Source organism: Suillus subalutaceus (genome assembly GCF_016647625.1).
Source record: "Suillus subalutaceus strain FC151 chromosome Unknown DFJ58scaffold_82, whole genome shotgun sequence".
Classification (NCBI taxonomy): domain Eukaryota; kingdom Fungi; phylum Basidiomycota; class Agaricomycetes; order Boletales; family Suillaceae; genus Suillus; species Suillus subalutaceus.
The window spans coordinates 189,216-216,598 of record NW_024540331.1 but is presented as its reverse complement, the minus strand read 5'-3'; the positions used below and the strand labels follow the sequence as shown (position 1 = coordinate 216,598).

Sequence of the window (27,383 nt, the reverse complement as noted above, 5' to 3'; positions counted from 1 at the left end):
ACGATACTCTCGCCGGTCTCAGCGTGCTTGTAAACATGATAAGTCTAGACATCGACTGGTTAATGAACCGTAATCTCCGAAGGCGACATCGCCTTGCTCACAGTATCCAGCATCTCTTCTGCGAGACCGACTGGGACACGAATAGTAACCCAATCGCGTGCAGATGAACGGATAACATCTTCTTCTGTCAGACCGTGTAAGGCAAGCCATTCGCCGACGACGTCCAGAGTCTCAGGGTAGGGAGTCATGAGTGCTTCTGTCTCTTGCTTCGACAAGTATGCCCCATAACGTGCGTGACTTGGATCGCTTATCTCCCAGAGGTGCTGCTCAAGTTCCGGGAACTTGGGCTGAGGGAGAGCGATCTTGAGCTCGAGTATGTAGTGCTTTTGTGCGGGAGCATGCTTGTACCACCCACTGGGTGGACCATGGATATTCTCTTTCACCTTTTGATGACAGCCCTTAAAGGGTACAGTGCTAGCGAGAGCAACCGCGAAGGGCAGCAGAAGCAGAGCGACGAGCTTCATCGTCAGTGCACAACACACCGTCAGGGTGGCACTCGAAAGGATTTCTCTATTTCATGCGCATTTGTAGTACTTACACATAATGAGATCGGCATTGACCAAGCCATGGAATACGTATTCAACGGTTCGATTGACGTGGCTGGCCGCCTTCCAATGTCCCACTGAGCTGGCAGACGGACCGACGGTTCTTCGTTATACGGTAACGTTGTCGATGGACCTGAAAACATCGTGTTTGGCCAATTAATTTAATTCCACCGTAACAAGCCCGGCTCGATTATCCGACACAGCAGCATGCGCGTCACCGCTGTAATGGCATCAGGAAATCGCCGAGGCGATGGTTTCCCTAGTTGTAGTTGGTAAGTAAGATCGATAAAAGATTATATGCGAAGACAAAGGTACTAGACAAAGTGATATAGAACTTACACGTCTTTGTTCGTTATGAATCTTGTTTTATATCACACCGCAGCAGCCAAAAGATAACTCGATGTCTCTTTGTCACTTCCCTGCTTGCATCTGCGACGTCCAAAGGACCATACCATGATCATCGATCAGGGAGTACAATATTAAAAAGACAAAGCGAGCTCGATTCACACATCGGGGTTATCAATGTTTAGGAGAGGTTTTTATGTGGTACTGAATGTTAAGATAAATTTAAAATTTAAACTAACATAAAGAGGGACATATAACTTTAAATGTTGGCGGTGTTTTGTGCGGAATGCAAAATATCAAGTATCTGCAACCATGTTCCCACCGACTATACGTCAATGACAATTAGAAATATAATCATATTTTATGTGTGTGCTTAAATTTGAAGTTTAACTCTCGTGTAATACGACGAACAAAACTAGTAGTTTGGGCTATGACCATGTGGTTGCTAATATTTCAAGTTGTGTGCGCAATTTAAGCGCCTCTTGAAATTTAAAGTTTACACCACAGACAAAATGTGATGACAAAACTTTAAGTTTTGTCCACAGATTAAATAAATCACCCACCCATTGCCCACCCATTGCCCACCCATTGCCCATCAATTGTTGTATGTGTCGACTGGAAGCCTTTCCAATTCAGTGCGAATGGGTCCGGCCTGCATAGAATCATTGGCGAACACCATGCTGTCCCGCGAGATTAAGATAAGTCTTGATGTGGTTTGTGATTGTGTTTCTTTTATGTAACCTAATTGTTCAGTCGCCCACTTCATTCTCCTACTAGGATACATAAGCAAAACAAAGAAACTGCCAGCCCATATATTTTGCGTATCTCTTGCGACGCACGTCGGCTTCAAAAATACGAATCAACTTAATGTGCTCCAGAAGCTGCGTTGTCACTCCATAGACGTGCTTCATGTGACACTGACCGCAGCCCCGCAGAATACCTAGGCTTAGCTTATTTCTCTCTGCCTCATTTCACATCAACTCTTCATGCCTACTATCCGAAAACCGTGAGGTGAGATTTGCCCTTTGGCTCCCTCCGACTCCTCGTCCTTCATGATTTCCCAGAGTTACTTAACAAATACTACTTGAGTCTCTGCGATGCCATTTCTCTGCGATGCATCCTCAGCGCGTTCCCTATGTCTATCATCCTTCCTGACCCTCATCTACGCTACATTAAAAAGCGCCGACCTCCGCAACAACCTCGATCAATACCTCCTTAATCGTGGGGACCCCTTCATTCCTTAAAACGCTCAAAAGCCTTGCCGTTGCGCCCACTGCAGCCTGAGTCGCCAATGAAGGGGTCTGTTGCAAAGGGGCTGAGGTTCAAGTGATGATTTCATATGTTGCTAATGCACGTCTTGCAGTCGATCTCGCCGTGGCCACCAAAAAGACCCTTCTCCGCATGGAAGCAGGCTGGGAGGTCCTCGTCCTTTTGGTCGCTCTTCAGCGTCCAGAGGTGCTTGAGAACTGTCGCCCTCTCAAGACGCGATCTACCTTTCTTCGTAATTAACATCGGTGGGTGCCCCCGCCCCTTCCACCATTTCCCACTTCTAATTCTACGTAGAGTTGGATGACAATGGAATCGAGCTCGCGTGATGATACCCCACTTCCCTGCGTCGGCCTGCTCGTTTACGAATATTCTTTAGCAATTCGTACGCTTGTTCTATCGGTATGATGCAATTTATTTACATTTATCTCTCACATTCGGAATCAGAGGAAAGCCTGCTTGATCAATCTTCAACGTGCGTGACATCCATCATCTTCACTTGAATTATCATCTTCTCCCCCTCACTATGATCAGCTAATCTTTCTCGTGGAAGCCTGAATATTCTTTCTGTGCGCTGGACCACACAATGCTTGTTCAGCTGTTTCCAACTGTGATCAGGCAAGGTTGCATAAATTCTGAACATGCCTCTTGCGCCCTTCTGATTGTTAATAGATCGCGCATAAGTCTTTTTCATCCTGCGGAGTCCAATCTTTCTTGCAGCGAGTCTGAATCTCTCAACACTCATTCAGCTTCCCTCGAATTTAACTGGGCATTCATCTCGTGTTCAGCTGTTTTCTCGCTGTTATCAGGCAAGTTTTGTCAGTTGAACATTCCTTCTTACGCGCTGAATCTCATAAGACTTGTTTAGCGTGATCAGGCAGATCTTTCTTGCGCGAGTGTCTGAACGTTCTTACGAGCTGAATCTCTCAACACTCAACACTCATTCAGTTTCCCTCGCTTTAACCAGGCGATCATCTTGTGTTCAGCTGTTCCCACTATCATCAGGCAAGTTTTGTCAATCTGAACATTTCTTCTTACGCGCTGAAAGATCACAACTTAGATGGCGCATAGTCTTTTTTCATCCAGCATCGGTTTCCCGAAAGAGAGAAGGAGACCGACTTGTGGTAAGCTTCCAGTTACATGCTCAGTAACCCATTCTCTTACAGGCCAAAGCACCAGCGCGACGTTTTCGAGAGCGTCAAGCTTCCATCCTCTGTCAAGACGAACATTTCACGCGATACGAGTCGTGGACTTGACCGCTTGTGCGGCTGCGCTCGATCGTCGTGGCACAAAGTGCGAGGTGGATGCTTGCATGTCGCCAGGAGTGTAAGCTCGACGAGATGTTGGTGAGTCTGTTTTGATATAACAATGTAACACTCTTCAATATTTATTTACAGCCATAAGTTCAAATCTCAAATCGGCATAGAAGACGCACTTCATATCCCATCCCACCCCACTCTATCATGGTTTATACCCCCTGCTGTATCATGAACTCTTGTCTTTACATTTACAGGTGTACCCGCGCAGTCAGAAGGGCGAGCTCAGCATCTCCCCCTCGTCCATGGTTCTCCTTGCACCCAATTTGCACCAACTCCCATCCGCCCACTTCGGTCTTAAGGACCAGGATACCCGGTACCGCAAGCGTTACCTCGATCTCATCATGTCCTTGTACGCGCAATATCTTCCTATATAATTACGACACCTTTTGTATTTCCCTGGCTTCTCGTTGACCGCGTGGTAGAAACGATGACGACCTACTCCCCTTGATTCCTCTCATGTCTCGCTAGAACAGATACACGCGTGTTAACGTTTTAATGTTTTAACCGATGCAATTTTGACGCTTGTTCAGCTGTTTCCCACTGTGATCAGGCAAGTTTGCATAAATTCTGAACATGCCTCTTCCGCCCTTCTGATTTTGAATAGATCGCGAATGTTTGGATGTGCTGTACCGCGTGCAAATGCTCAGTCAAAGTGCTTTCCCAACACAACTCCCGCACACTATCTTGTACATCCACGCCTGATGATCTTCCCTCTTCTGCTGCGTCGACGGCTGTCACTGACGTGGAGTCCAAGATGACTATCACACTCGATACCCAGGTGTCCGCAGGCGGTACAAAGTTCTCGCAGGGTCAAAGGCAGCTCATCGCGATGGCGCGCATGCTGATTAGGCGGAGCTCGATTATTGTGCTTGATGAGGCAACAAGCAGCATTGACTTTGATACCGACGCTAAAATTCAGGCAACGATTAGGGAGGAGTTCACGGATTCGCCACGATTAGATAGCAAAGCGAGAACTCCAACTTTTCCATATAATGTAGAAACTCCGCAAGCGATGCGGAGATGCGGAGAATTCTGGAAATCAAATTCGTGACTGCCAGGCTTTGGTCGTGTTACCGTCCACGTTGTAGCCTAGAGATTTGGTTCAAATGGACCAGGGCTGATCAATATCTACTAGGTCGCAGCATACCTTCATGGCCGTCCGAGTTGCAACGATATTCGAAGGCAGTAGTACAGTTAGCTTTTCTACTGACTCCTTATGCGCGTGCCCTGACCTTCATCCTAGTGATCCCTCGTTGGGCGCCGATTATAGCATCCAGTGCAAACAAGTTGATGCATTACAGTCTGTAATTAGTTGCTTAAGCGAAACTGACTGAAACTAGGGATCAACAGGGAAACATATCACGACGGTTGGGAGGGGATCGTGCACCCGTCGGGCGGTCATGTACTATTTTTCCAGTAAGATGGTAAGCAATACGATTCGTGATCGTATCCTTCAGTGTCTTACAACCGCACAGAAGACATATACGGGAACCGACATAAAGAGATACTCGCACGATCGACTACATAATCTGAATAATTGGATTGACGTGGCACGCAGAAGACTGCAAGAAGATACGTGGTTCCTGGTCGTTGAACCCCTTGCAAAGCATGACGGCGATTACTATGAATACTATTGTGCGAACACAGAGCAGCACATAGTTGCTTGGTTTGATGCTTTCGACGCAAGTCTGCTTTTTCAGGAGTGTGCATCCGCACGGGAGTGGAACCATAAACGTAGGTTCCAATGTCCTATCAACGCATGCTACGACTCAAATGCATAGGTCTTGAGCTCGAAGCACAATTTTGGTAATAATCGGTCGATGGAATAAATACTACAATTGACGCCTGCATATAAATCAGGAAGCATGTCGATTTTTTTTCCGCGTCATTACAACATGACGCCTTCTGATGCGAAGGATCTACGAGTTCACTTGGAATGGTTTTTAGCAGGTAAGACATCTTCGTGCAGATACCACAGAACTGATTTGAACATGTATTACAGAAGGACTCACCTTGGAACAATCAACTGCAGCTTCGTTGTTTCGGAACAACAACCAAGCGGAGAAAATAATATCTTGTATCATTAGATTCGGTTCGTCACACGAAAATGATAGCGCTTGATTTTACTGACGGAATCATTCAGAGAGTCATCTTTCGTCCAACAAATTCATGACTGAGCAAGGAGTAGCATTTTGCGGTACGTCTGCTTCGCCCACTTGTACGACGAGATAATTGAAACCCGCCGTCAATAGGAAGGATATGGAGCATCTTACGTAGGTTTCTCGGCCGATGCAGCTCAAGTTTTGCAATAACTTATAGGATAAGGCCATCATCAATTCTTAAACTACTACGGTTTACCGGAAGCTCGTTTGATGCGGACTCATTCGGTGGAAGGATTGAAGCGAAAGCGAACCCTTCCCCTCTTACTGGTGACAGCTGCAATGTTCGGGGTGCCAGCACTTGTTTTGGAACATATAGAAAATATCCATGTCGACGGCATCGTCAACTCACTCAATATCAGGCAGTTCGTTGACTGTTTCAATGACGAGAATTTGAAACATAGCACTTTGGTACGCACATCTCCCTATATTGAAATTGGAAAGCTAATCAAGTCTACGTCTTCCATTATCAAGGCTGGTGTTATCATGGCCGTAGATGCTGGCATACTTGCCATTCCAGATTTTGGATCTCAAGTGATAACAAGGACATTGTGTTCTCTTTCACTCATTTTCAGTGTCCACTGTATATTGGCAGGTGTCACTGCTCAACACTTCGGTGAAATGATGAAGTCTCTGGAATTTGCAGTATGTGTAATCTAGCACAGTTATCTCTCTATGCTAATTCGATACTACATGTAGTCTCAGCATCTCAATGACAAGCGCACTAGAGTTGCGGTCATTTACAGCGCTCCCAGTCTATTACGGACAACCAGGTAATCAACTTGTCATAAGGCGTACAGATGACGTTAATCGTAAGCTGACAGCGTGGCTTTATCTACTCTAGGCTTTCTTGCAGGAATATACACATCCCCAGGTCATTCGTCAATGACGATAATTCCATGCACGATCGTCGTTGCCATCCTAGGAGGTTTCTTGTTCTGGTCATCAGCTATCACATTCCAACAGCATTTGAAACTCGAGAAATTATATTAAACAAGTGTCGTTGTAACATAACACTGTGGGTAGTACACTCGTGAAATCCAGTGAATTAAATCACTATATTCCCGTAGCGGATGCCTACCTGAATTAAGTATGTTGCTCACTCAAATCTAGTCACTTCTATATCGCTGAAAGGACCAACTTGACATACGAAATTTTCCGTGAAGTCTTCATTCATTTTTACTTGAATGTATCACGGAACATACAGCGACAACATCACTGCAAAAGGACTGATGCAATCACTGGAATTGTACGATTATTGATGCTGATGATGAGTGAGGTAATACAGTACAGGTAACAGGAGTACAGGTAACAGGCGAATGTAACGAGACATCTAGTGCATAATCAGGGAGACACAAAGCAGGACAACATTTGTGATCAATCGAGAAGCGGCATGCATGAAGAATAATGATAGAGACAATCTTGAATGAGTTGGCGGCGGCAATTTGAGCAACATGGTTGAACAACAAGCTATTGGTGTCGAAGAAATGGCGAGCAGAGATGAAGGACCTGGTGTGTAGTGGTAGCGAATCCAGTGAGCTGAGACAGAACCTAGCAAGCAGGGACAGGTGAAGAACGGCCAGAAATGTGGTGAAGAGAGACGGATGAAGAACTTGGTTCAAGGAGATGGTAGGCACACACAAAAGCTCATTTGCGCGACTGTGAAAAGACAAATTGTTAGTGAGATGGGATGCCTAGAGAAAACTCACCCTTCCGCGTCTGGTTGGTCGTGACCGTGAAGATTTAGGCCGCGGTACTGGAGTACTAGCATGAATGCTCTCGGGCTATGTGAAGCAGTAAGGTGAAAGTTGACAGGCAGAAAGTTCAAAAACGCACTGGTTCAGACAGCTCCGATTCACCATTGTCGTGATATGCTGCATCATCATATGATCCAGAAAACTTAGAGGGACCCGCTGTTGGTTGCTAGTGCGTGACGACGTAAATGTGAGCTAAAATAAACAAAGGGTTGTCAGTCTAAGGGCCAAAAATGACGTACCGCTTTTTGCGCGCACTGCTGGGCCAATGATCTGAGCAGATTTTTTTTGGAGGCCGTGGGCGCCTCTCCTCATCGATGTCTGAATCCACTAACATCAGACTCATCAATCTGTGCGCATATATGCGGTCAACCTTGAGCATTCAATTGACTAAGTAGCTCACCTCAGAGTCGTCCAAGTTTGGGTGCTGCTTCTTAGTGTACTGTACATGATTTCGAAGATAACAACCCATAAAGTCGTGAAACGGCCAATTGTCACGGAACTTTGCGAGATATTGGTGTTTGTGTTGTGCCCGCGCATAGTTGCAGTAGCATATATTCACTGAAAAAACATGAAACACTTACATAGGCTAAGAGGAATATCACCGTAAGTTTGTCTTGTTGTTTCAGAGTCCGTGAAGTATCGAGGTATCGATTCGTATATTTCTGTGCCATCATCTTATCAAAATGTGAATTATTAAAAGTGCCATCAGTCAACAACAGTACTCACTCTTAACGCGTTGTATTTCCAGTCATTTCCAGCCAATCCCATGGCCTGTTGGAGACTATATCCTCCTTTGAGTTCTGATCAGCCTGCTTGACCCTTAGGCTTGTCGATCTGCTTCTTCACATGCGCTGTGGGGCTGAGCCTTCTGCGATGATCATTTCCTGACATGTGTGTTACTTCTATTCCTTCTGATAAACCGAAATCTGACTCACGTTGCAAATGCCGAAGCTCGGTTTCCAGTTGCCTGAGATTCCTTGCAGCCCTGTCTGCCTTTCCGACTGTTTTGCCCTTGTTGTGGGGCATCGTTGATGGTGGTGGTGGAGAGGTGCGCAGGTTAGTCGTTTGATTTGTTGGTCTCCTTTGTTGACGTGTTGTTTGTCACGTGCACGTGACAACTTTCTCGTGTGAGCCTAGTCTCTCACTTCTGATTTTCAATAGATGGCGCAATGTGTTCCAGTAACCATCCCTCCATTTATCTACATATGTACATGCTGATGTTTTCCAGCAAGAGCGCTACATCATTTGTCCTCAATTTGTTCCCTGCCCTTATTGCTCGGGATGTTCTTGGTCGTCGAGGTCTCCACCTGCTTCTATCGCTAGCTCCATGAGCTTGTCCGCTAATTCACTGAGTATGTCGATGTCATTCTTCGTGTGTCCTTCCTTTCGGCGTTCCATATTTAAGTATTCGTTGATGGCACGTCGGGAAAAGTCATCAGCAACTTTAGCCATTGGAGGCGGAGTCATATACTGATGGACGTGGTCGACTGACCATGTTACTGCTCTGTCCTGAAGGTACAGCTCAGTTATTTGCTGCTAACAAAACCGTTGATGTTGACTTACGATGAACCCTCCTTTATAGTTCACTGCGAGGAAAATGCTTGTAGACAGAAGAACGAGCACTTGGGTCAGGATCATCAACATGTGCCATAGCCACCAATAATCCTTGGAGGGTGTCTTGGACGCCTTTCGAGGCGCATAATCATATGTCCATAGCTTGATTGTGGTATTTCCCCGGCCCTGCGCTGGCGAAACGCTGGCGATCGTGCAGTGGCCATTGAGATTGTGGGTCTGGAAAATCCCAGTCTTCAGTGACTTCCTTTGTCGCCATTTATCACCACTTACTGCTATTGTCTGCACTAGGCCGCCATTTGCGTGACGGAGAGTCTCCAGTAGCTCTCCTGCCTTCCTGTCGAATATGTACACCAAACCGTTGTCACTTCCACCCGCAACCACCCTTCCTTCTTCCCTGAAGGCCACTTGCTTGGGGACCAACATACTCGGAACAGCAGTCGTGAACGTCCGAACGGGCTCCTCCCCCTCGTCTTCAAGACAATACATTGTAAAGCCATCTGTCGCGTTATCTACGACGAATAAGCCCTTCTTGAGGTTGACTGCAGCGTGCCCACTTGAAGGATTAGTCAGTGATCCGCACATCGGGTGCAGCAGTTGGGTGGACCCTTACATGACTGACTGACAGCTAAACTCTCTCACAACAGTACCGTCTTTGCCCTCCAGTTTAATGCTGCTTGACGCTTAGTATGATGCGAAAATGCTGCAATGGAGCCTTACAATTTTCCGTCGTAGAGGCCGAAAACGTAGATGTCGTAGTTGTCTGCAAACGCTACGGACTTTGGTACCGTATTGTCAAGCCAAACTGCGAAGACAGACTGAAGCTGCGAGTTGGCGTTGAGCAGGAGAACTTGGACTATCTTGTCTCTCATTCCGACTGCGATCCGCGTGTTGGCCTCAGAAGAAGTCGAATCCCATGATAAACATGTGATCTCGAAACCTGAACCAAGCCTCCTCGCGCAAATTTCCTGGAATCGTTTCTGTTGAGATGTCAACGGAAGGTTCGACCACGCCCAACTAAGCTTACATCTATGACACTTCGGCGCAAAAACACGACGTAGCCCAGCCCAGTTCCATAACAAAGAGTCTCCACGGTGGTTGGCCTAGTCAAGGTCCAAGCCGCACAGCTGACAGTTCCTCGTGATTCGTGACGATGAGATGAACAGGCAAGTTCTTTACGAGAATTGATATCCCAAAGTTTGACACCTTCAGTGCCTTGTTATGTGTCAGCATTGTCCCTCCGGAGTGAGATGTATACTTACCACCGCAGGCGAGCACCTGCCCATCATTGGAAATTGCGAGCGCATGGACAGACCTGCTGGGGACAGACAGACGAGTTAGAAGCTTGTAGCGCTGGTTTGACTTTGCCCTGATCCAGAAAGAAGACATGTTGAATGACACGCTGTAGTCGCCCGCTCACAGCGTATTTATTGGCCATTTCTTTTTCTCATTTGTCTTTTAGCAATTGTAATTCTTGTTCGAGACGTGACGCTCAATGATTGTCTTTTCTCCTTGGTAATTATTGTTCGAGACGGATACATGATTTGACGTCAAATTAATGATTTGATCTGGGCCTCGAGTTAGTCTGTACTGCTCGTCAACGAGTCAATGGTGAAGCGAATAGTCTAAATCTTGTCTGCATTGAAGCTTGAAGATCCGGCATCTCTTGATTTGTCTTTGAAAGGTCTTTTGTGTTGTGTCACCGCCCAGCGATTCTTTTGTAGTTCAACATTCCAAATGCTAAGGGTAGCCGCTGCTTGGATTGGATTGGACCCAATAATTGTTCTCACCCGATATGGCAGTTCAAACCAAGTTCAAACATTCAAATTTCGCTCAGATAATAGATACTTAGTATAATATAAATTATTCTCTTACATCTCAATTATCTGTGTACAATGTGCAACAGTTCCACAACAGTTCCCCCCTTCTATGACCAGGAGCAGTCTGGTGCTCCACCACTATTCCCCCCAATGCTCACGGACCAACTTGAGCTGCTCGGCAGCATCCATCGCCCGACTACACTTATTGCCGATGAGATCATCGTTTCTATCGTGAGCCTGAGGACACCGCCCGCACTTGCCCCTGAGTTCAAAATAGCAAAGCGGTCGCGCAAGCCTGATTACTCCTCTCCATACCCAAAGAAGGCCATTCGGGCTCGCTCCCGTTCAATGACGCCTAGTATATGTTCAGATTCACAAAGCTCTTCGAATCATTCTTTCGACAGCGGCTCCTCAACTTCAATCACACCTTTATCAGAAGACTCAAAAATCCCTAAGCCCCTCGGCGAGGCTGGGGGCTCGGGGCGTGGGCGATACATTCTCTATGATGCATTGAATTGGAGTCCAAAGAAATATACAGAATTCAAGGTTTGCAATGTACATGCTTGCTCTCTGTTTCAAAGCTCACAAGGCACTAAGAAATTTATGTATGTTGTTATCAGCAATGACCTCACAACGACACAGTGCGCTTCTGCGCAAAGCCCTGCTCAGTTGGAGGTCGTACGGAACAAGGTAACTATGAAACAGCCTCACTGTGCGGGTCAAGGATCTCATGGTATGTTAGGCTATCGACAGGTTCCCAGACCTTGAAGATTATAGCGATTTATGGCCGGTGAACGATATTATCACGACACGACTGAAATACACGTCGCGTCACGTCACGCGGAACTTGAAGGAGCAGGAGATGACTGCGAGTGTTCGAACGACAGTTTGTTTGACATCTATGTTTTTGGTATCACAGCTAATACTCCTACAGGAGGACTAATGTACGACTGTATCGTTAACCTTCAATGCTCCCTCTGCTGTCGCACTGCACTGACATACTTGTGGTGGTCGCACTGCACTGACATACTTGTGGTGGTCATAACATTTGAGTAGAATACATATGTAAAGAATGTCCTCCTTCATATGAACGTGAAACTTCGCAAAAGTTTGCTATGTTGTTCTGCGGAGATCTGCACACTTTGCGGGAAACTGCACTGATGGATCGATTGTTCTATCAGTATGGAGTGGGTTGCTTCCTCTTCAATGTAAATCACTCCTCCACAATTGATCATGAAGCCGATATCTGAAATCACGCCTGTAAAAACAGTGAGTTCTTCAGTGAGGATGCATTAATCATGGAGATCAGAAACGAGATAGTTGTTAAAACGTTAACACGCGTGTATCTGTTCTAGCGAGACATGAGAGGAATCAAGGGGAGTAGGTCGTCATCGTTTCTACCACGCGGTCAACGAGAAGCCAGGGAAATACAAAAGGTGTCGTAATTATATAGGAAGATATTGCGCGTACAAGGACATGATGAGATCGAGGTAACGCTTGCGGTACCGGGTATCCTGGTCCTTAAGACCGAAGTGGGCGGATGGGAGTTGGTGCAAATTGGGTGCAAGGAGAACCATGGACGAGGGGGAGATGCTGAGCTCGCCCTTCTGACTGCGCGGGTACACCTGTAAATGTAAAGACAAGAGTTCATGATACAGCGGGGGTATAAACCATGATAGAGTGGGGTGGGATGGGATATGAAGTGCGTCTTCTATGCCGATTTGAGATTTGAACTTATGGCTGTAAATAAATATTGAAGAGTGTTACATTGTTATATCAAAACAGACTCACCCAACATCCCGTCGAGCTTACACTCCTGGCGACATGCAAGCATCCACCTCGCACTTTGTGCCACGACGATCGAGCGCAGCCGCACAAGCGGTCAAGTCCACGACTCGTATCGCGTGAAATGTTCGTCTTGACAGAGGATGGAAGCTTGACGCTCTCGAAAACGTCGCGCTGGTGCTTTGGCCTGTAAGAGAATGGGTTACTGAGCATGTAACGGAAGCTTACCACAAGTCGGTCTCCTTCTCTCTTTCGGGAACCGATGCTGGATGAAAAAAGACTATGCGCCATCTAAGTTGTGATCTTTCAGCGCGTAAGAAGAAATGTTCAGATTGACAAAACTTGCCTGATGATAGTGGGAACAGCTGAACACAAGATGATCGCCTGGTTAAAGCGAGGGAAACTGAATGAGTGTTGAGTGTTGAGAGATTCAGCTCGTAAGAACGTTCAGACACTCGCGCAAGAAAGATCTGCCTGATCACGCTAAACAAGTCTTATGAGATTCAGCGCGTAAGAAGGAATGTTCAACTGACAAAACTTGCCTGATAACAGCGAGAAAACAGCTGAACACGAGATGAATGCCCAGTTAAATCGAGGGAAGCTGAATGAGTGTTGAGAGATTCAGACTCGTGCAAGAAAGATTGGACTCCGCAGGATGAAAAAGACTTATGCGCGATCTATTAACAATCAGAAGGGCGCAAGAGGCATGTTCAGAATTTATGCAACCTTGCCTGATCACAGTTGGAAACAGCTGAACAAGCATTGTGTGGTCCAGCGCACAGAAAGAATATTCAGGCTTCCACGAGAAAGATTAGCTGATCATAGTGAGGGGGAGAAGATGATAATTCAAGTGAAGATGATGGATGTCACGCACGTTGAAGATTGATCAAGCAGGCTTTCCTCTGATTCCGAATGTGAGAGATAAATGTAAATAAATTGCATCATACCGATAGAACAAGCGTACGAATTGCTAAAGAATATTCGTAAACGAGCAGGCCGACGCAGGGAAGTGGGGTATCATCACGCGAGCTCGATTCCATTGTCATCCAACTCTACGTAGAATTAGAAGTGGGAAATGGTGGAAGGGGCGGGGGCACCCACCGATGTTAATTACGAAGAAAGGTAGATCGCGTCTTGAGAGGGCGACAGTTCTCAAGCACCTCTGGACGCTGAAGAGCGACCAAAAGGACGAGGACCTCCCAGCCTGCTTCCATGCGGAGAAGGGTCTTTTTGGTGGCCACGGCGAGATCGACTGCAAGACGTGCATTAGCAACATATGAAATCATCACTTGAACCTCAGCCCCTTTGCAACAGACCCCTTCATTGGCGACTCAGGCTGCAGTGGGCGCAACGGCAAGGCTTTTGAGCGTTTTAAGGAATGAAGGGGTCCCACGATTAAGGAGGTATTGATCGAGGTTGTTGCGGAGGTCGGCGCTTTTTAATGTAGCGTAGATGAGGGTCAGGAAGGATGATAGACATAGGGAACGCGCTGAGGATGCATCGCAGAGAAATGGCATCGCAGAGACTCAAGTAGTATTTGTTAAGTAACTCTGGGAAATCATGAAGGACGAGGAGTCGGAGGGAGCCAAAGGGCAAATCTCACCTCACGGTTTTCGGATAGTAGGCATGAAGAGTTGATGTGAAATGAGGCAGAGAGAAATAAGCTAAGCCTAGGTATTCTGCGGGGCTGCGGTCAGTGTCACATGAAGCACGTCTATGGAGTGACAACGCAGCTTCTGGAGCACATTAAGTTGATTCGTATTTTTGAAGCCGACGTGCGTCGCAAGAGATACGCAAAATATATGGGCTGGCAGTTTCTTTTGTTTTGCTTATGTATCCTAGTAGGAGAATGAAGTGGGCGACTGAACAATTAGGTTACATAAAAGAAACACAATCACAAACCACATCAAGACTTATCTTAATCTCGCGGGACAGCATGGTGTTCGCCAATGATTCTATGCAGGCCGGACCCATTCGCACTGAATTGGAAAGGCTTCCAGTCGACACATACAACAATTGATGGGCAATGGGTGGGCAATGGGTGGGCAATGGGTGGGTGATTTATTTAATCTGTGGACAAAACTTAAAGTTTTGTCATCACATTTTGTCTGTGGTGTAAACTTTAAATTTCAAGAGGCGCTTAAATTGCGCACACAACTTGAAATATTAGCAACCACATGGTCATAGCCCAAACTACTAGTTTTGTTCGTCGTATTACACGAGAGTTAAACTTCAAATTTAAGCACACACATAAAATATGATTATATTTCTAATTGTCATTGACGTATAGTCGGTGGGAACATGGTTGCAGATACTTGATATTTTGCATTCCGCACAAAACACCGCCAACATTTAAAGTTATATGTCCCTCTTTATGTTAGTTTAAATTTTAAATTTATCTTAACATTCAGTACCACATAAAAACCTCTCCTAAACATTGATAACCCCGATGTGTCACATGATGCTGACAAACCTAATTAGTCCAATGAAGGTTGTGGCTGACGGGCCGGCATGGGCCGCGGGATGACAGATATTTTTTCCAGACTTGCACCGAGCTCTTGAGTCTTGAGTAGGTACAGGAATAGGGCATCGCGACTCAGAGCCACTCATTGAAATGCCTGCGAAACCTGCAAAGACCATAGTTCCGTCTTCCACACATGAAGTTCAATACGCGTTCTTCCCATACGCAAGGTACACCTCCGTCGTTGGCGTCCACACCAGCCTCGTAGCGTTCACAGCCCTCTTCCTACCCCAGACATCTCTCTTACTCTGGCCATCATTCGCTGATTCTGACCGTCCACAATCCCAGTTTCAAGACGCACTGACGGATAACCCAGTTATAACACTCGCTTGGATTATCGCAGGGCTAGTGATCCTCCAAGTATGGTGGGCGGGGTGGATCAGGCAGTGGTGTTTCGAGTATACCTCTCGCGGCGGAACGAGTGACGAGATTAAAATGAATAGGTATCACTTCGATCGAGGGAGATTTTCGGTGTGTCTTCTCCTTCGCAGTTCAAATTTCTCATATTCTCTCAGAGATTAGGAAGAGCGGCTGTTTTCACTTCATGTGTAGCCTTGGTGTTCCACGCAACTATAGTATTGTTCGGTGCTCCTTCTTCAAGGTGACAATTGACGTATCCAACAAGATTTGTGCTGATCATACGTATGGAAGCCACCTCCCTCATACATTCTTGCTGGCGATCGTTCTAGCACTGCTATCCGCGTTCGCGCCAGCTTATGCAATGGGTTCTCCCTCCTTCTCCTCCGACACTTCGTCCTTCATCACTAGACTTAACTGGACACGTTTATTCGCCGAGCTTTCGTGGGTCAATATACGTACCGTCTTACTCTTTGCCTGACATTGTGCTAGCCCGCGGAATCCGATAGAAAGGGCTCTGGTTTATCCTGCTGTCGCGAGCCTCCTTGGCGCTTGGCTCGGTGCTCTCCCAATCGCTCTGGACTGGGATCGACCATGGCAGGTCAGTTCCAGCATCATTTACCGAGATTCGAGCTCATGATAATCTAGGCCTGGCCGCTAACGCCTCTCTTCGGAGGGATCGCAGGCTATATAGTCGGATCTCTTTCAGCGCTTTCCGTCAGTGCATTAAAGTGGTTGACTGAGAAGAACATCAAAAGAGAACAATCGGAGAAGCAGAAAACCACCTGAGGCGCTGATTTCAGTTCCTTATTATTTAAGTTGAGTTCTAGACACCTATCAATCGCTCTTTTGGGACCAGGCTCTTCTATGCGAATATGAGGTCGGCATCAGCCTCCCTGAGAAGCTTGCGTCTTTCTCTGGTTTCGCGTTCCCCGATGCACGACGAGACTCTTGAAGTTTCAAGCATCCATGAGACGCCTGAAATCAGCTTCTGGAATCCTTGTGTCGCTGACGTATCAGGCCATCATTATACGACGACAGTTTAGAATTGCACGTCATCATCGTGTTCTTGGGTTCTTCCACCTTGCAATAGAATACCCGGGATAGTGCAAGTCAAATTTGAGGTCTATTGGCAATCTGCTGGCATTGCAAATACCATCTGTTTATGTAACGGCATGGATGAGGCCTGCACCGAACAGTATTCAGGACATAAAAGCAAGTCATCTTCCTACCGCCCCCCTACAGATTTATTTTCGAGATCCATATAATGCGTCTCTGCTTCCAAGTCGTCCTCGCCGTTGTTGCTGCTTTGACGGTGTCTATGGCTGTCAGTGCTGAAAGTGAATGTCATTCAGATGACCACCTTTGCAACACAGATAAAGATTGTTGCAATGACTCTGTATGCGTGGCAGTATTCGACCCACATGTTGATGAGGTGAGCTTCAGTAGTTTAATCCAGGATTTGTTGACTCACCCGTATGGTAGCCTTACTACCAATTTAGATGTGAGCCGTACTAATGAGCTACAGTGAGTCGTGTTTCGGCTTTCTCCAAGTCATTGGTGCAGTGTGGTTGATGGTACCGCACGTGAGTAGTTCGTTGCAGAATGCGGAGTGTTTATCTCAAATTTTACTGCTGCTTGAGCAATGAAGACCTTGGAGTAGAGGAACATCTCAAACATTTGAATATGGCTGAAGTACTTACGGTTTTATTCTCGTTGTCAGCTCGTAGAATACTTATTAAAGCCCCACATGCGGTGACATGATACCATACACAGTCGGACTGAACACATGTCAGCCGAGCCCCGAAAGGAATGCAGTTGTGAGCTGGGTTCCTGGGGCCGAACCCAACTGAAGTAAATCACTTAACAACAAGAGAGGTTCTGCTGATGAAGTGGACAATGTCGACTCGTGGTTAGCCATATGCAGCGAAAGCTATGGAGAAGTGCAGTCCACGTTGTAAGTGTCCTAGTTGTCTATCAGAATTCCAAGCTGCGCAGTGACCCAGAAAATAACATTGCACATAGGGAGCACTCTTCTTTGGAATTTGGATCTCCTGAGCTTCAGCTGCCGATCTCTAGACTCGTGACCAGTCCGTCTATGACGTCTATCGACGGTTTGCCTCATAGATGGACTGGTCGAGTATGGCCGATCTCCCGGAATCCAGTTTCGCGTTCCCCGATACACAATGAGACTCCGAAGTTCTCTTACCATCCATGAGACGTCTAAACTCAGCTTCGGGGTTCCTCATGTCGCCTGACGTGCCACTCAGAGGCTGGTACAACAACCCTTTGGAACCGCTAATAGAATATCAGGGACAGAGAAGGTCAGATCTGAGGTCCGTTGGCAATCTGCTGGCACTGCACTTTGCACATTTGTTATAGGCTGAGCGCAAAATAGTGCTCAGGACGTAAAAGTAAGCCGTCTTCCTACCGTTCCCCTCCAGATTCATTTTCGAGATCACATTATTTACATCTCACATCTCACAAAAAATGGATCTCCCCTCCATCCTGAGAATTAAGGGTTGAATCGGAGATGTTGACAAGGGCGTTGGCTGGGAGAGTCACCAGCCTTTTTATGCAAGATGTTTGGAGGATGCACGAATTCGAAGGTGCTGGCGGATAACATTTGTAAACATTGTCAGCCACAGCGGCCAAACAAATACACCAATTGTTTAATAATAACTGCACAAGTTCGATGCCGCATCTTGGAAGCCTTTGACTCATTGTTGGGATCTCACCATCACAATTGATTATCAAGCTGCTAAATTATTATCGTTACATCAACCGCAAGACATTAATAAATCAATCTAAGAGAATCTGGACAGCACCTCACAGAATTTCTCATTCAGTACTGTTTGATAGGCCTCACGTTCTCAACTTTCTGCACGATCCCACGTCCCCAATACGCCATCCTGACCCTCCCTTTTCCGCTGGGCTCGAAACTTTCTCTCTGGCAGACCAAGTAGTGCACAGGTCGAGCGGCACGAGCGTAGCTTAGTAGTAGTTGACGTCCCGTATGCCAAAGGAAAGCGTGTACGTTCCTGTCTTCCTCCTCGAATGTTCGAACTCCATCTCATATCACATAGAGGAATGCCTCAGCAAGAGAAAACGGAGGCCAATTCCGTTGAAACCAACGAATACTGCTGCAGGCGGCTCGCACCCTCCCAATAGTAACGTCACACAGCAATCGGCTCAGGCTCAGTTATCCTCGCAATTACAAGCAACTATCTCTACGTCGTCCACCACACCTCCCGGTCTGCGCTGCTACCACTTGGAGCACTAATCCTAATGTAACGACGAAACACGCTGGACGCTGGATTCGCTTCTGGCTCTTTATCTGTTGTACCTCTATTGAGTATACCCATGACGGTCATTAATGAATTTTCTCGTTCCTGTGACATTCGTTTCATTCCTCGAGTGTGCTCGAGGGAGGCATAAAGTCGTTTATATTTGTTGCATACAAAATAGGATTTATCTTCCATCACAAGATGCAACAGAGATGGAGAGGGCACGCGGGTGGACGACAAGCTCTTGGCTCGAGACATGGTTCTACTACATATACAACATTTGTGGCAAGTACTGAAATTGATCCCATATACCGTATCCTCGACATGGAAGCCCATGCTAACATTGGCTCCAAATTTAGAGCACACGGTTGTTCCACCCGCCGTTCCACACAGCTTCGGTGATAGTCTGGGGAGCAGTGGATGACTGGAACCCAACCCTGACCACGGGCCCAGTGTTGACTACGACCGACGCATACAAGAAGCCGCTGGTCTCAACTGCGGCGCCCAAGACCGGGCCCGGTTTGCCCCAATTGCCGCCGCTGTAGTAAATCTCCTGCACCTGACTATCGGCAGTGATGTAATACACGCGGATCTGTCGTGATGAATGAGGTTACGGGGTATGGAAGGGCTAGCGTCGAAAACTCGTACCTCGTAGCCGCACTGTCCTGTAAGCGTTTGACAGATTATCTATGTATCAATAGTCATGGTCCTGGATTACATGTAACTTTGGGTGCACATCGAGTGAAACTTTTATTCCAGAGGCCCGGGGCGTACGATAGCCGCATCTACTAGAATCCACAACTTCTAGATCACAGTCAGATTTGTGCTAGGCTAGACACCGTGGAGACTCCTCGCTATTTCCATCTTCTCGTGTTCGCGTCGGAGAACGGGACCATTGATATCCGCTATCCAGACAGGGGTTGTCTGGAGGTTTAAAAGCAAGGCTCGATGCCAGCTTAACAGTCATCGCATCAACGACCTTCTACCAATGTGAGTCACAGTTGGCAACACATCCACAGTTGCTTGTATTCATCTTCTCGCGTTGTAGCAACCATGTCAGACCTTCTGCCTACTAACTTCGTCGGGACCGCTGCAGCTGCCGTGCAGAGCGCAACCACTGGGAGTTGTCGGGTCTACTTTCAGAACAAAGACTATCAGATCTACGAAATGGCGTTGAGCGACCCAACGAGCACTACCTATAGCCTCGGGAATCTCACCTCTATTCCATTTCCCGCTGGCCGTATCAACACGCCCATCGCAGCCGTGTCGTGGAACAACTTGAGCGAGGTACGAGTTTTCGACGCTAGCCCTTCCATACCCCGTAACCTCATTCATCACGACAGATCCGCGTGTATTACATCACTGCCGATAGTCAGGTGCAGGAGATTTACTACAGCGGCGGCAATTGGGGCAAACCGGGCCCGGTCTTGGGCGCCGCAGTTGAGACCAGCGGCTTCTTGTATGCGTCGGTCGTAGTCAACACTGGGCCCGTGGTCAGGGTTGGGTTCCAGTCATCCACTGCTCCCCAGACTATCACCGAAGCTGTGTGGAACGGCGGGTGGAACAACCGTGTGCTCTAAATTTGGAGCCAATGTTAGCATGGGCTTCCATGTCGAGGATACGGTATATGGGATCAATTTCAGTACTTGCCACAAATGTTGTATATGTAGTAGAACCATGTCTCGAGCCAAGAGCTTGTCGTCCACCCGCGTGCCCTCTCCATCTCTGTTGCATCTTGTGATGGAAGATAAATCCTATTTTGTATGCAACAAATATAAACGATTTTATGCCTCCCTCGAGCACACTCGAGGAATGAAACGAATGTCACAGGAACGAGAAAATTCATTAATGACCGTCATGGGTATACTCAATAGAGGTACAACAGATAAAGAGCCAGAAGCGAATCCAGCGTCCAGCGTGTTTCGTCGTTACAATGTTAGGATTAGTGCTCAAAGTGGTAGCAGCGCCGACGGGAGGTGTGGTGGACGACGTAGAGATAGTTGCTTGTAGTTGTTTGTTGGCGAACTATGAATACAGATATCTCCCTGCCGTTGAGGTTCATGCACTCGATCTCAGTAGTGCTATCAAGAGTGTAGCGGCTGGTGGAAGTTGGTTCGCTCCTGATGCCATTGCTGAAAAATGGCTGTTTCCAGGACCTCATAGCATCACTTGACCACTCAAGTGGCGCCTGTAGACCTTGCCAGCACCCCCGTTCATCCTAGCTGCTCGATGGTTATGCACTGAGTACCTTTAGCAGGACTTTGGCTCATTGATCAGGCTACATCATCGAGCGCAAGCAGATCCAGTGCTGCAGTGCTATCGGCCACATTCGAATTGGGATGACAAGGGCGAATAGCGAGAGACTAGCTAGTGCGCTGGACGGTCCCACTCGGAGCTATTTTTTAAGTGTCGTTAGAACAAAATGGTTGCTTCATGGTGTACAGCAAACAAACCAGTAAGAAGATGATCAGACAACATCAGTAAATCACAAATTTCTCCACAGAATGTACACAAATCATGTTCCCACGACAGTGAGCCACAGAGTCCACAGTTCCGCCAAAGTCACAGCCAACAGTGGCTGCAAAGTATACATTGTCTCCAGTTACTCACAGTTCTACAGTATAATTCAAGAATTTATCAACTAATATAGGTAGTAGTTACATAGTACTTTTCTCTAGGTCTATACGACTCAGTTTCGTACGATATGACTTGGCTTCAAATTGAATGATCAAACTTAAACAGCCGCAGTGAAGATAGTTTAAGATCTGAGTGAGACGCATATGTTCATTCACGCCTGAGAGGACATACAACAAATAACACTGCATAGCGAAATATTCATGCAACAACAGCATATACATAAGTTGAGTATCATAATAATGTGAAGAGGGAGCACTCGGATCAATCAAGCTGGACGGTGAGGTGACAACCACGTTCAGTATCTTCTACTGGGATAATCAACCTCCTGCATCAAGTTTCGTATCGTTAGCTTACCAGTTTGTAGGCGGCCATCGCGTGTTTGAGTCGGATGAGGAAAATGACTCCATCCATTCTTCTTAAATGCGATTCGCATGCACCCTAATCCAACATCCGCGTCCTCCAGTCGTTTTTTCTGCTTCTTCAGCTCGATATCGGAGTAAGTTTGCCAACACTTCGTTCTCGCGTATTATACAGTCCGCCAGTGTCTTTTGCGCTAGATAAACTTGCCGCTTAGCTCTTACAAGGTCCAACACCAGGTTGGCCTCAGAGTTGGTTGGATCCTGTATGGACTGTTAAAATGTAAGGTACATCGAAAAAGCGAATTTCAAGATCGACATCACCAAGGAATTGACAGAATGAAGAACATTGTATATGTCATATGCACCCGATGGTCCTTCGCGATGATGTAAACGGGAGATCTGCTCGTCCATCCCTGATGCGCGTGCTGATAGAGATCGCAGTTTGGTTATGTTCATGGTAGTATTGTTTAAGTCAGTATCGGAAAATGCCGAAATATCGATCAGAAGGTTAATGATGACTGTCGTATGTCTCACCCTTACCCTTATGCCTCAATGTCCATCGTGCGGAAAAATTCTGAAGGACCACACATCTGTCGCTCGCCATATGAGCCAGCCCCGGTCTGGCTGCAACACGTGGCTAGAAGATATCATCAAGCTTAATTCAAAAGTGAAGGAATCAGGTGATGGGCCTAGAGCCACTCAACTAGGCTGGTATGGTCCACGATGGAAAAACTTCCTTGAGGTTACGAAGAGCGAGTGCCGCGCCCAACACGCGATAGAGAACCCATTCCCCAAACTAGCGAAAGATTTGACAGGTTCCATCAACGAGATACTCATGGCTTCGCTCGTCGAATGGCTCGAGGGTGGTCAACAAGTCGAAGAGGGTAGGTCTTTTTTGCTGTCGAGATATTTTACTGACGTGTCTACCAGGTATTTGGCCTGATCGCAAGCATGATATGGCAAAAATGGTGTGTGCATTCATTGGCACGCATCCGATATCTAACGTGCTGTTATGTTAGCTGTATGAGGATTTATCAACGTGGCGCTCGGACCTCAAGAAGACCGTTGCCAGTATTGTGCCCTCCATGTACGACCTCATACCTCCATCTCATGTCCCACCCCAACAACGTGCTGCCTGGGTTGAAGAAGCTGCCACGGAGTTGCTCAAAGACGCTATTTTCTTATGCAACGGTGTAGATGAAAATGGGAAAACCGAAAACGCCTCTCATCCTGTGCTCCGCGAGGCTTCTATCTCTTTCTTCTATACAGGGTCTTACCGTGTTGCTCGCAGGAGACCTGAGGTCTTCCAGAAGTCTTTACCGCTAGAGTGCTTGGCACTGGTTTGCACCGCGGTATTTTTTCGTCCTTCCATGTCCTACTAACAACACACTGACCACATGTTTGATAGGTTAATTGTGTCCTAGATGGCTTTGCTAAGAACGGCAGCGGAAAATCATTTCCGAAGTTCACCGCAAAGGAATACTCTTCTTTGTATACTGCTATGCTCACTAACCTGGAATCGATCATGCGTGACCCTTACCATGGACCGAAATTAGCGCAGCAACTTCGTTCCTGGGCTGCAGCTGGATGGCAAGGAGTTTTTGCTTTCGAAGTATTGCATGCTGATGAAGTTCTCACAGGGCGGAGTCCTACAAAGTCGACGGCAATGTGAATGACGCTTCGAGACATTCTCATTTGAAAATCATCCTTGATTGACGTCTTTCTATTCTTGACATTATTGCCCCGCATTGATTCTATCTCGAGCGTCGTTTAGTGTAGTATGCATCTGATTGAATGCTATTATTGATTTTGTCGATTTTTTGCTTGTGTGTACATGTGTGAACAGTCGAGCAGCTAGCAGCAGCGGCACAATTATATTTTATTGGTACAAGAGCCCTTCTCTGGGTGTCTGTGAGTTATCTGTACAGAGATCTACAGAGTGAAGTAGTACTGTAGTGAGCTGTATAGAAGGGACCAAGCTGTCGGCCTGTCACACTGTACAGTTCTGTACAGTTCTGTACAGAACCGAGTGATTTACTGATGCAATAACATTTGTTCAAAATATTAAAGTCGAAGGAGTTGCATATACTCACTTGCATGCTAGTGGCGAGCGGTCAAGCTGTAGTTCGTCGATGGCATCAATCCCAAATGATAAGGACAGTTGAGGATATGCTGAGTGGGGCAAAATGAGTGGTAAGATAAGACGGGAGTAGTGTGAAAAGGGGAGCCTGAATAAAGCTGAGGTAGTCATAACTACAATGGTATGGTTAGTTATATGAGTCGCTGGTTATATAGTCGGATCTCTCTCAGCTCTTTCCGTCAGCACACTCAAGTGGCTGGCGGCTAAGGAGAACATCAGCATGGGACGATCGGAGAAACAGAAGGCCACCTGAGGCGCCGATTCCAATTCCAGTTCCAGTTCCTTCTATTCAAATCGTGTTCTAGATATGTATCAATCTCTCATGTGGGACCAGCCCTTTCTACGCGGCTAAGTATGAGGAAGACTAGACCTAATGTCCATCAACAACACGAAGGTCTCCGATGGACTGTGTGACGTAGTCGGGTACTATTGGTGAAGCGTTTGGGCCGGTGATATCTTGCTTCGACGTGATGCCTACAAACCACAAGTTCATTACAAGGACTGATTGTTGAATTTGGAAACGCACCCGTCAGAACAAGGAGCGTTGCCAGACCCCCAGCTTGTCCGAACAAAATATCAGTGTTTAACCGATCCCCAATCATTATCGTGCGTTCCGGATCGAATTTCACCCTATCATAAACGCAGGATCGCGATGATTTCCCGTCAATCAAACACACCAGAAAGCTAGCTAAGACGGAGAAACGTACTTGGCTTGAATACAATCCAACATCGTCTTCGCAGGCTTCCCAATACTTATCGGATCCCTCTCCAGTGCAAAGCGTAATGGAGCGCTGATAGCTCCTGCTCCAGGTAAGAGACCATCAGCGCTTGGGAACGTGCTGTCTTCGTTGGTGACTAGGAATCGACAGCCAGGGTTTCGTGTGAGGTATTGGAATGCTTTTGATATTTTGGTATAGTTCACGCTGAGGTCTAGGCCGCAGAGGACGGCTTGGACGTCTGGGTCAAGGGAGAAAGATGAAAGGGAGAATGGTTCGAGGGTGCAATCTGCTGGGTCCTGGGTGTGTGCATGCGTGTGAGTGAGTGAGTTTGGGTAGCGAGTGGGGGGCCGGAGCAGGAGCAGGGAAGGGATAACGACATACCGTTCCACCAATGAAAGAAACGCCCTCCTCCCTCAGCTCCTCTTCGATGCCTGCCATCCCGATCACATACACCTTCTTATCTTTTGGAAGTTTCATGACGGAGGATATGTAAACCGCGGAAGCGTATGCTGATCCGTATATCTCTTCCTACAACCCATCGCATCGCATCAATCAGGAAACGACCTTTGAATCCATCAAGCCTCAATCTGAACGAGACCCACCACACTTGCTTCCACGCCCAACTGATCAAACTTGGCTTTATAACTCTTCCTCGACTTGCTAGCGTTATTGGTGACGAAAAGAATTCGCTTTCCTTCATAACATCCGTATCAAAAGATCGTAATCGTAATCGTTATTTTCAATATCAGGTACTATACACCCCTAGCACGCACCTCGCTTCCGAAGGATCTCCAAAACCTCCACGGCCCCTTCAATCAACCGATCGCCGTGCCATAATACGCCGTCGCAGTCGAACATCCATGTGTCATATCTATCGATTAAGAGGGAGTATTCTGGGCGGGTTGTGAGGTGTGTGGGCATGATGGTAGGCGTGGTGGGGGCGGGGGCGAGGGATTCCGTGGTACATGATCTCACGAACATTCCAAACTGCTTGATATACTAGAATTGCCTTATTGAGAACGAATAGTTCTTGTCTCATACGACGATGCGAGGCAAATATCATGCATGATGCTGACCGGTTTTGAGTCTATGGGAGGGCTTCTTAAGTTGTGTCGATACCCAACTTACACTTGCCTTATACCGGCCATGTTGACCTGCAAGGTGCACTATCATATATTCCTCATTCTGTTGTGGCTTTCCACGATTGTCCATGCCATAATACCTGTGAGGATCCCCAGTCCGATATCTCACCACGTCAAGGTCAGCTCCCTCCTATGCATCACCTAAAACTTACTCTGACACACTTGCACATGTAGCGCGGATAGGCTCCAATTTACCTTGTTTAAATTGGTATCGCGATGGGGCCAAATCCAAGGGCCATTGATCTGGGGCTTCGGCAGCTGGATTCGGGGCGGAGTTCAATCCAATTCAAACACCGCTTGATGTCGTGCGCTTATCGTCATTGCGCTGCTCACCACCACGAATGCATCCCGCCCGCCTCCCCACCACCTGCTGTTGGAATGCTACATTCGTGCTCTCAAAATGCACATGAATAGTACCCCTTGTTGCCCATGAGCTACCCACCCGCCCTTCTTACCCACCTACCATCTTCCTTTCCTACCTGCGCGACCACCTGCGCGCCCACCATGTTCCCTGTCAGCATGTACACACCTGATAGCCGTCACTATGTCTTCATTACAGGAAGCAGATCTCACTTTTCTTACACTCTTATCCCCGCGGGAAAGTTCAATTGACCTTGTCATTGATTGTACCACTTGCTGCGGCGCTGTCCTAATCACAATATGTGTCAGTGACCAGAACGGCAACTCGGGAAAGCCAATGGCGAGGGTACGTCCTCTGATCCGTGCGCAAGGGTTGACTGGTGTGCTAACTTCCCTGCCAGCATCCCTCATGCTTGTTCTTTTGATGGTTCCCTCATATTTTGAGCACGACACTTTCAATCCTTGGAAGTGCAGTTATTCTGCAAAATGCATTGGTCGGTATGTCTTCAAGCTCACTGACAATGTCCGCAGAATCTATACGCACGGCCCTAATTAGACCCTGGAGCGTGGAGACTTTGGCCCCAGAGTCCATGTAGAATAGCCCTGGAGTCGGCCATTTCCCGGACGTTGTCAAAAAACTCGCCAAGTACTGTTGTAGCGGGAATTGTCCGTCCCATAATCATAATGCGCATGAAGTTCGTTCATTAATATCTCCACCATTATGACCCCACAAATTTTCCCCGTGGTTTCAGACTTCTTGAGTTCTTACTGTTAAGAGTGCAGTCACTGACGTCTTTGGTGGCATCTCTTTGTGTATAGGAGTTGATGGCATATAGATGACTTTCGGTCGTACTCATTTTGAGTTTGAGAGGATTCTCGTAGATTCACCCCTCTGTCTTCGGCTGGAGCTCCGACATCCCTACTGCATCCTGCAGGGCACTATGACAACAAGATAATCCACGACCCCCAATTGTTTCATTACACTAATGAATGTTAACGTTTCAGCTTACAGGCTGTCTGTCGGCCTAAGACTAGTTTGCGTTTAATTCAATGGACACAAAACATGCCAGTAATAAGCGAATTGGGTGTTGGCGCCGTTACGATTTAGATTTAGAATGATGTTCTAAACGCTGCTGTAAGCCATCGATTCATCCACTATTACACTCAAGGTATCGTGGTGACCACGCAGTACCGCGTATCATTCCTTCAAGAGAGACTCCTTTCGGCTGGCAT

At 47.0% G+C, this 27,383-nt stretch overlaps 11 protein-coding genes across 11 annotated transcripts; 7 read left to right on the top strand and 4 right to left on the bottom strand.

The window, feature by feature from the left end:
- Positions 1-59: 59 nt before the first annotated feature.
- Positions 60-524, bottom strand: DFJ58DRAFT_730053 (Pro-kumamolisin, activation domain-containing protein; the record flags this gene model as incomplete). The annotated part of the gene is made up of 1 exon (XM_041385826.1): positions 60-524. One exon carries the CDS (start codon positions 522-524, stop codon positions 60-62), a length of 465 nt encoding a protein of 154 aa, XP_041241971.1.
- Positions 525-4,265: 3,741 nt separating this feature from the next.
- DFJ58DRAFT_609562 (P-loop containing nucleoside triphosphate hydrolase protein) lies at positions 4,266-4,484 on the top strand (the record flags this gene model as incomplete). The annotated part of the gene is made up of 1 exon (XM_041380860.1): positions 4,266-4,484. A coding segment is annotated over one exon (219 nt), but the record flags the coding sequence as incomplete, so codon positions are not given.
- A 946-nt stretch (positions 4,485-5,430) lies between these two features.
- Positions 5,431-6,319, top strand: DFJ58DRAFT_843086 (uncharacterized protein; the record flags this gene model as incomplete). The annotated part of the gene is made up of 7 exons (XM_041392912.1): positions 5,431-5,485; positions 5,538-5,627; positions 5,679-5,732; positions 5,788-5,808; positions 5,900-6,105; positions 6,139-6,228; positions 6,290-6,319. 7 exons carry the CDS (start codon positions 5,431-5,433, stop codon positions 6,317-6,319), a joined length of 546 nt encoding a protein of 181 aa, XP_041241969.1.
- A 926-nt stretch (positions 6,320-7,245) lies between these two features.
- On the bottom strand, positions 7,246-8,477 carry DFJ58DRAFT_843085 (uncharacterized protein; the record flags this gene model as incomplete). Its single annotated transcript, XM_041392911.1, has 8 exons — positions 7,246-7,306; positions 7,336-7,353; positions 7,404-7,478; positions 7,531-7,617; positions 7,691-7,821; positions 7,852-8,009; positions 8,033-8,113; positions 8,387-8,477. 8 exons carry the CDS (start codon positions 8,475-8,477, stop codon positions 7,246-7,248), a joined length of 702 nt encoding a protein of 233 aa, XP_041241968.1.
- Positions 8,478-8,720: 243 nt separating this feature from the next.
- On the bottom strand, positions 8,721-10,412 carry DFJ58DRAFT_730052 (WD40-repeat-containing domain protein; the record flags this gene model as incomplete). Its single annotated transcript, XM_041385825.1, has 7 exons — positions 8,721-8,960; positions 9,015-9,242; positions 9,297-9,579; positions 9,637-9,696; positions 9,744-10,003; positions 10,051-10,238; positions 10,286-10,412. The coding sequence occupies 7 exons, from the start codon at positions 10,410-10,412 to the stop codon at positions 8,721-8,723; spliced, it is 1,386 nt and encodes a 461-aa protein (XP_041241967.1).
- Positions 10,413-10,918: 506 nt separating this feature from the next.
- On the top strand, positions 10,919-12,474 carry DFJ58DRAFT_891266 (uncharacterized protein; the record flags this gene model as incomplete). Its single annotated transcript, XM_041394751.1, has 6 exons — positions 10,919-11,389; positions 11,486-11,533; positions 11,586-11,729; positions 12,083-12,112; positions 12,199-12,223; positions 12,317-12,474. 6 exons carry the CDS (start codon positions 10,919-10,921, stop codon positions 12,472-12,474), a joined length of 876 nt encoding a protein of 291 aa, XP_041241966.1.
- Positions 12,475-15,176: 2,702 nt separating this feature from the next.
- Positions 15,177-16,670, top strand: DFJ58DRAFT_797202 (GPI biosynthesis protein family Pig-F-domain-containing protein). Its single transcript, XM_041390626.1, has 5 exons — positions 15,177-15,620; positions 15,665-15,750; positions 15,801-15,950; positions 15,999-16,107; positions 16,155-16,670. The coding sequence occupies exons 1-5, from the start codon at positions 15,243-15,245 to the stop codon at positions 16,293-16,295; spliced, it is 864 nt and encodes a 287-aa protein (XP_041241965.1). The 5' UTR covers positions 15,177-15,242; the 3' UTR covers positions 16,296-16,670.
- Positions 16,671-16,752: 82 nt separating this feature from the next.
- DFJ58DRAFT_797197 (uncharacterized protein) lies at positions 16,753-17,142 on the top strand. Its single transcript, XM_041390625.1, has one exon. The coding sequence runs from the start codon at positions 16,774-16,776 to the stop codon at positions 17,035-17,037; it is 264 nt and encodes an 87-aa protein (XP_041241964.1). The 5' UTR covers positions 16,753-16,773; the 3' UTR covers positions 17,038-17,142.
- A 2,704-nt stretch (positions 17,143-19,846) lies between these two features.
- Positions 19,847-20,574, top strand: DFJ58DRAFT_705243 (uncharacterized protein; the record flags this gene model as incomplete). The annotated part of the gene is made up of 2 exons (XM_041383707.1): positions 19,847-20,080; positions 20,137-20,574. 2 exons carry the CDS (start codon positions 19,847-19,849, stop codon positions 20,371-20,373), a joined length of 471 nt encoding a protein of 156 aa, XP_041241963.1. The 3' UTR covers positions 20,374-20,574.
- A 1,759-nt stretch (positions 20,575-22,333) lies between these two features.
- DFJ58DRAFT_730047 (uncharacterized protein) lies at positions 22,334-23,461 on the top strand (the record flags this gene model as incomplete). Its single annotated transcript, XM_041385824.1, has 4 exons — positions 22,334-22,673; positions 22,720-22,757; positions 22,809-23,141; positions 23,198-23,461. 4 exons carry the CDS (start codon positions 22,334-22,336, stop codon positions 23,459-23,461), a joined length of 975 nt encoding a protein of 324 aa, XP_041241962.1.
- Positions 23,462-24,299: 838 nt separating this feature from the next.
- DFJ58DRAFT_730046 (HAD-like domain-containing protein) lies at positions 24,300-25,569 on the bottom strand (the record flags this gene model as incomplete). Its single annotated transcript, XM_041385823.1, has 6 exons — positions 24,300-24,403; positions 24,456-24,559; positions 24,637-24,944; positions 25,030-25,176; positions 25,251-25,342; positions 25,422-25,569. 6 exons carry the CDS (start codon positions 25,567-25,569, stop codon positions 24,300-24,302), a joined length of 903 nt encoding a protein of 300 aa, XP_041241961.1.
- Between the last annotated feature and the right edge of the window lie 1,814 nt (positions 25,570-27,383).

Excerpts from the sequence above, each read along its gene's own strand:
- DFJ58DRAFT_797202 (XM_041390626.1), top strand. The coding sequence starts at position 15,243 with ATGCCTGCGAAACCTGCAAAGACCATAGTTCCGTCTTCCACACATGAA. Across the intron at positions 15,621-15,664 it reads TCGATCGAGGGAGATTTTCG|AGATTAGGAAGAGCGGCTGT; the intron begins GTGTGTCTTCTC and ends ATATTCTCTCAG. Across the intron at positions 16,108-16,154 it reads ACTGGGATCGACCATGGCAG|GCCTGGCCGCTAACGCCTCT; the intron begins GTCAGTTCCAGC and ends ATGATAATCTAG.
- DFJ58DRAFT_797197 (XM_041390625.1), top strand. The coding sequence starts at position 16,774 with ATGCGTCTCTGCTTCCAAGTCGTCCTCGCCGTTGTTGCTGCTTTGACG.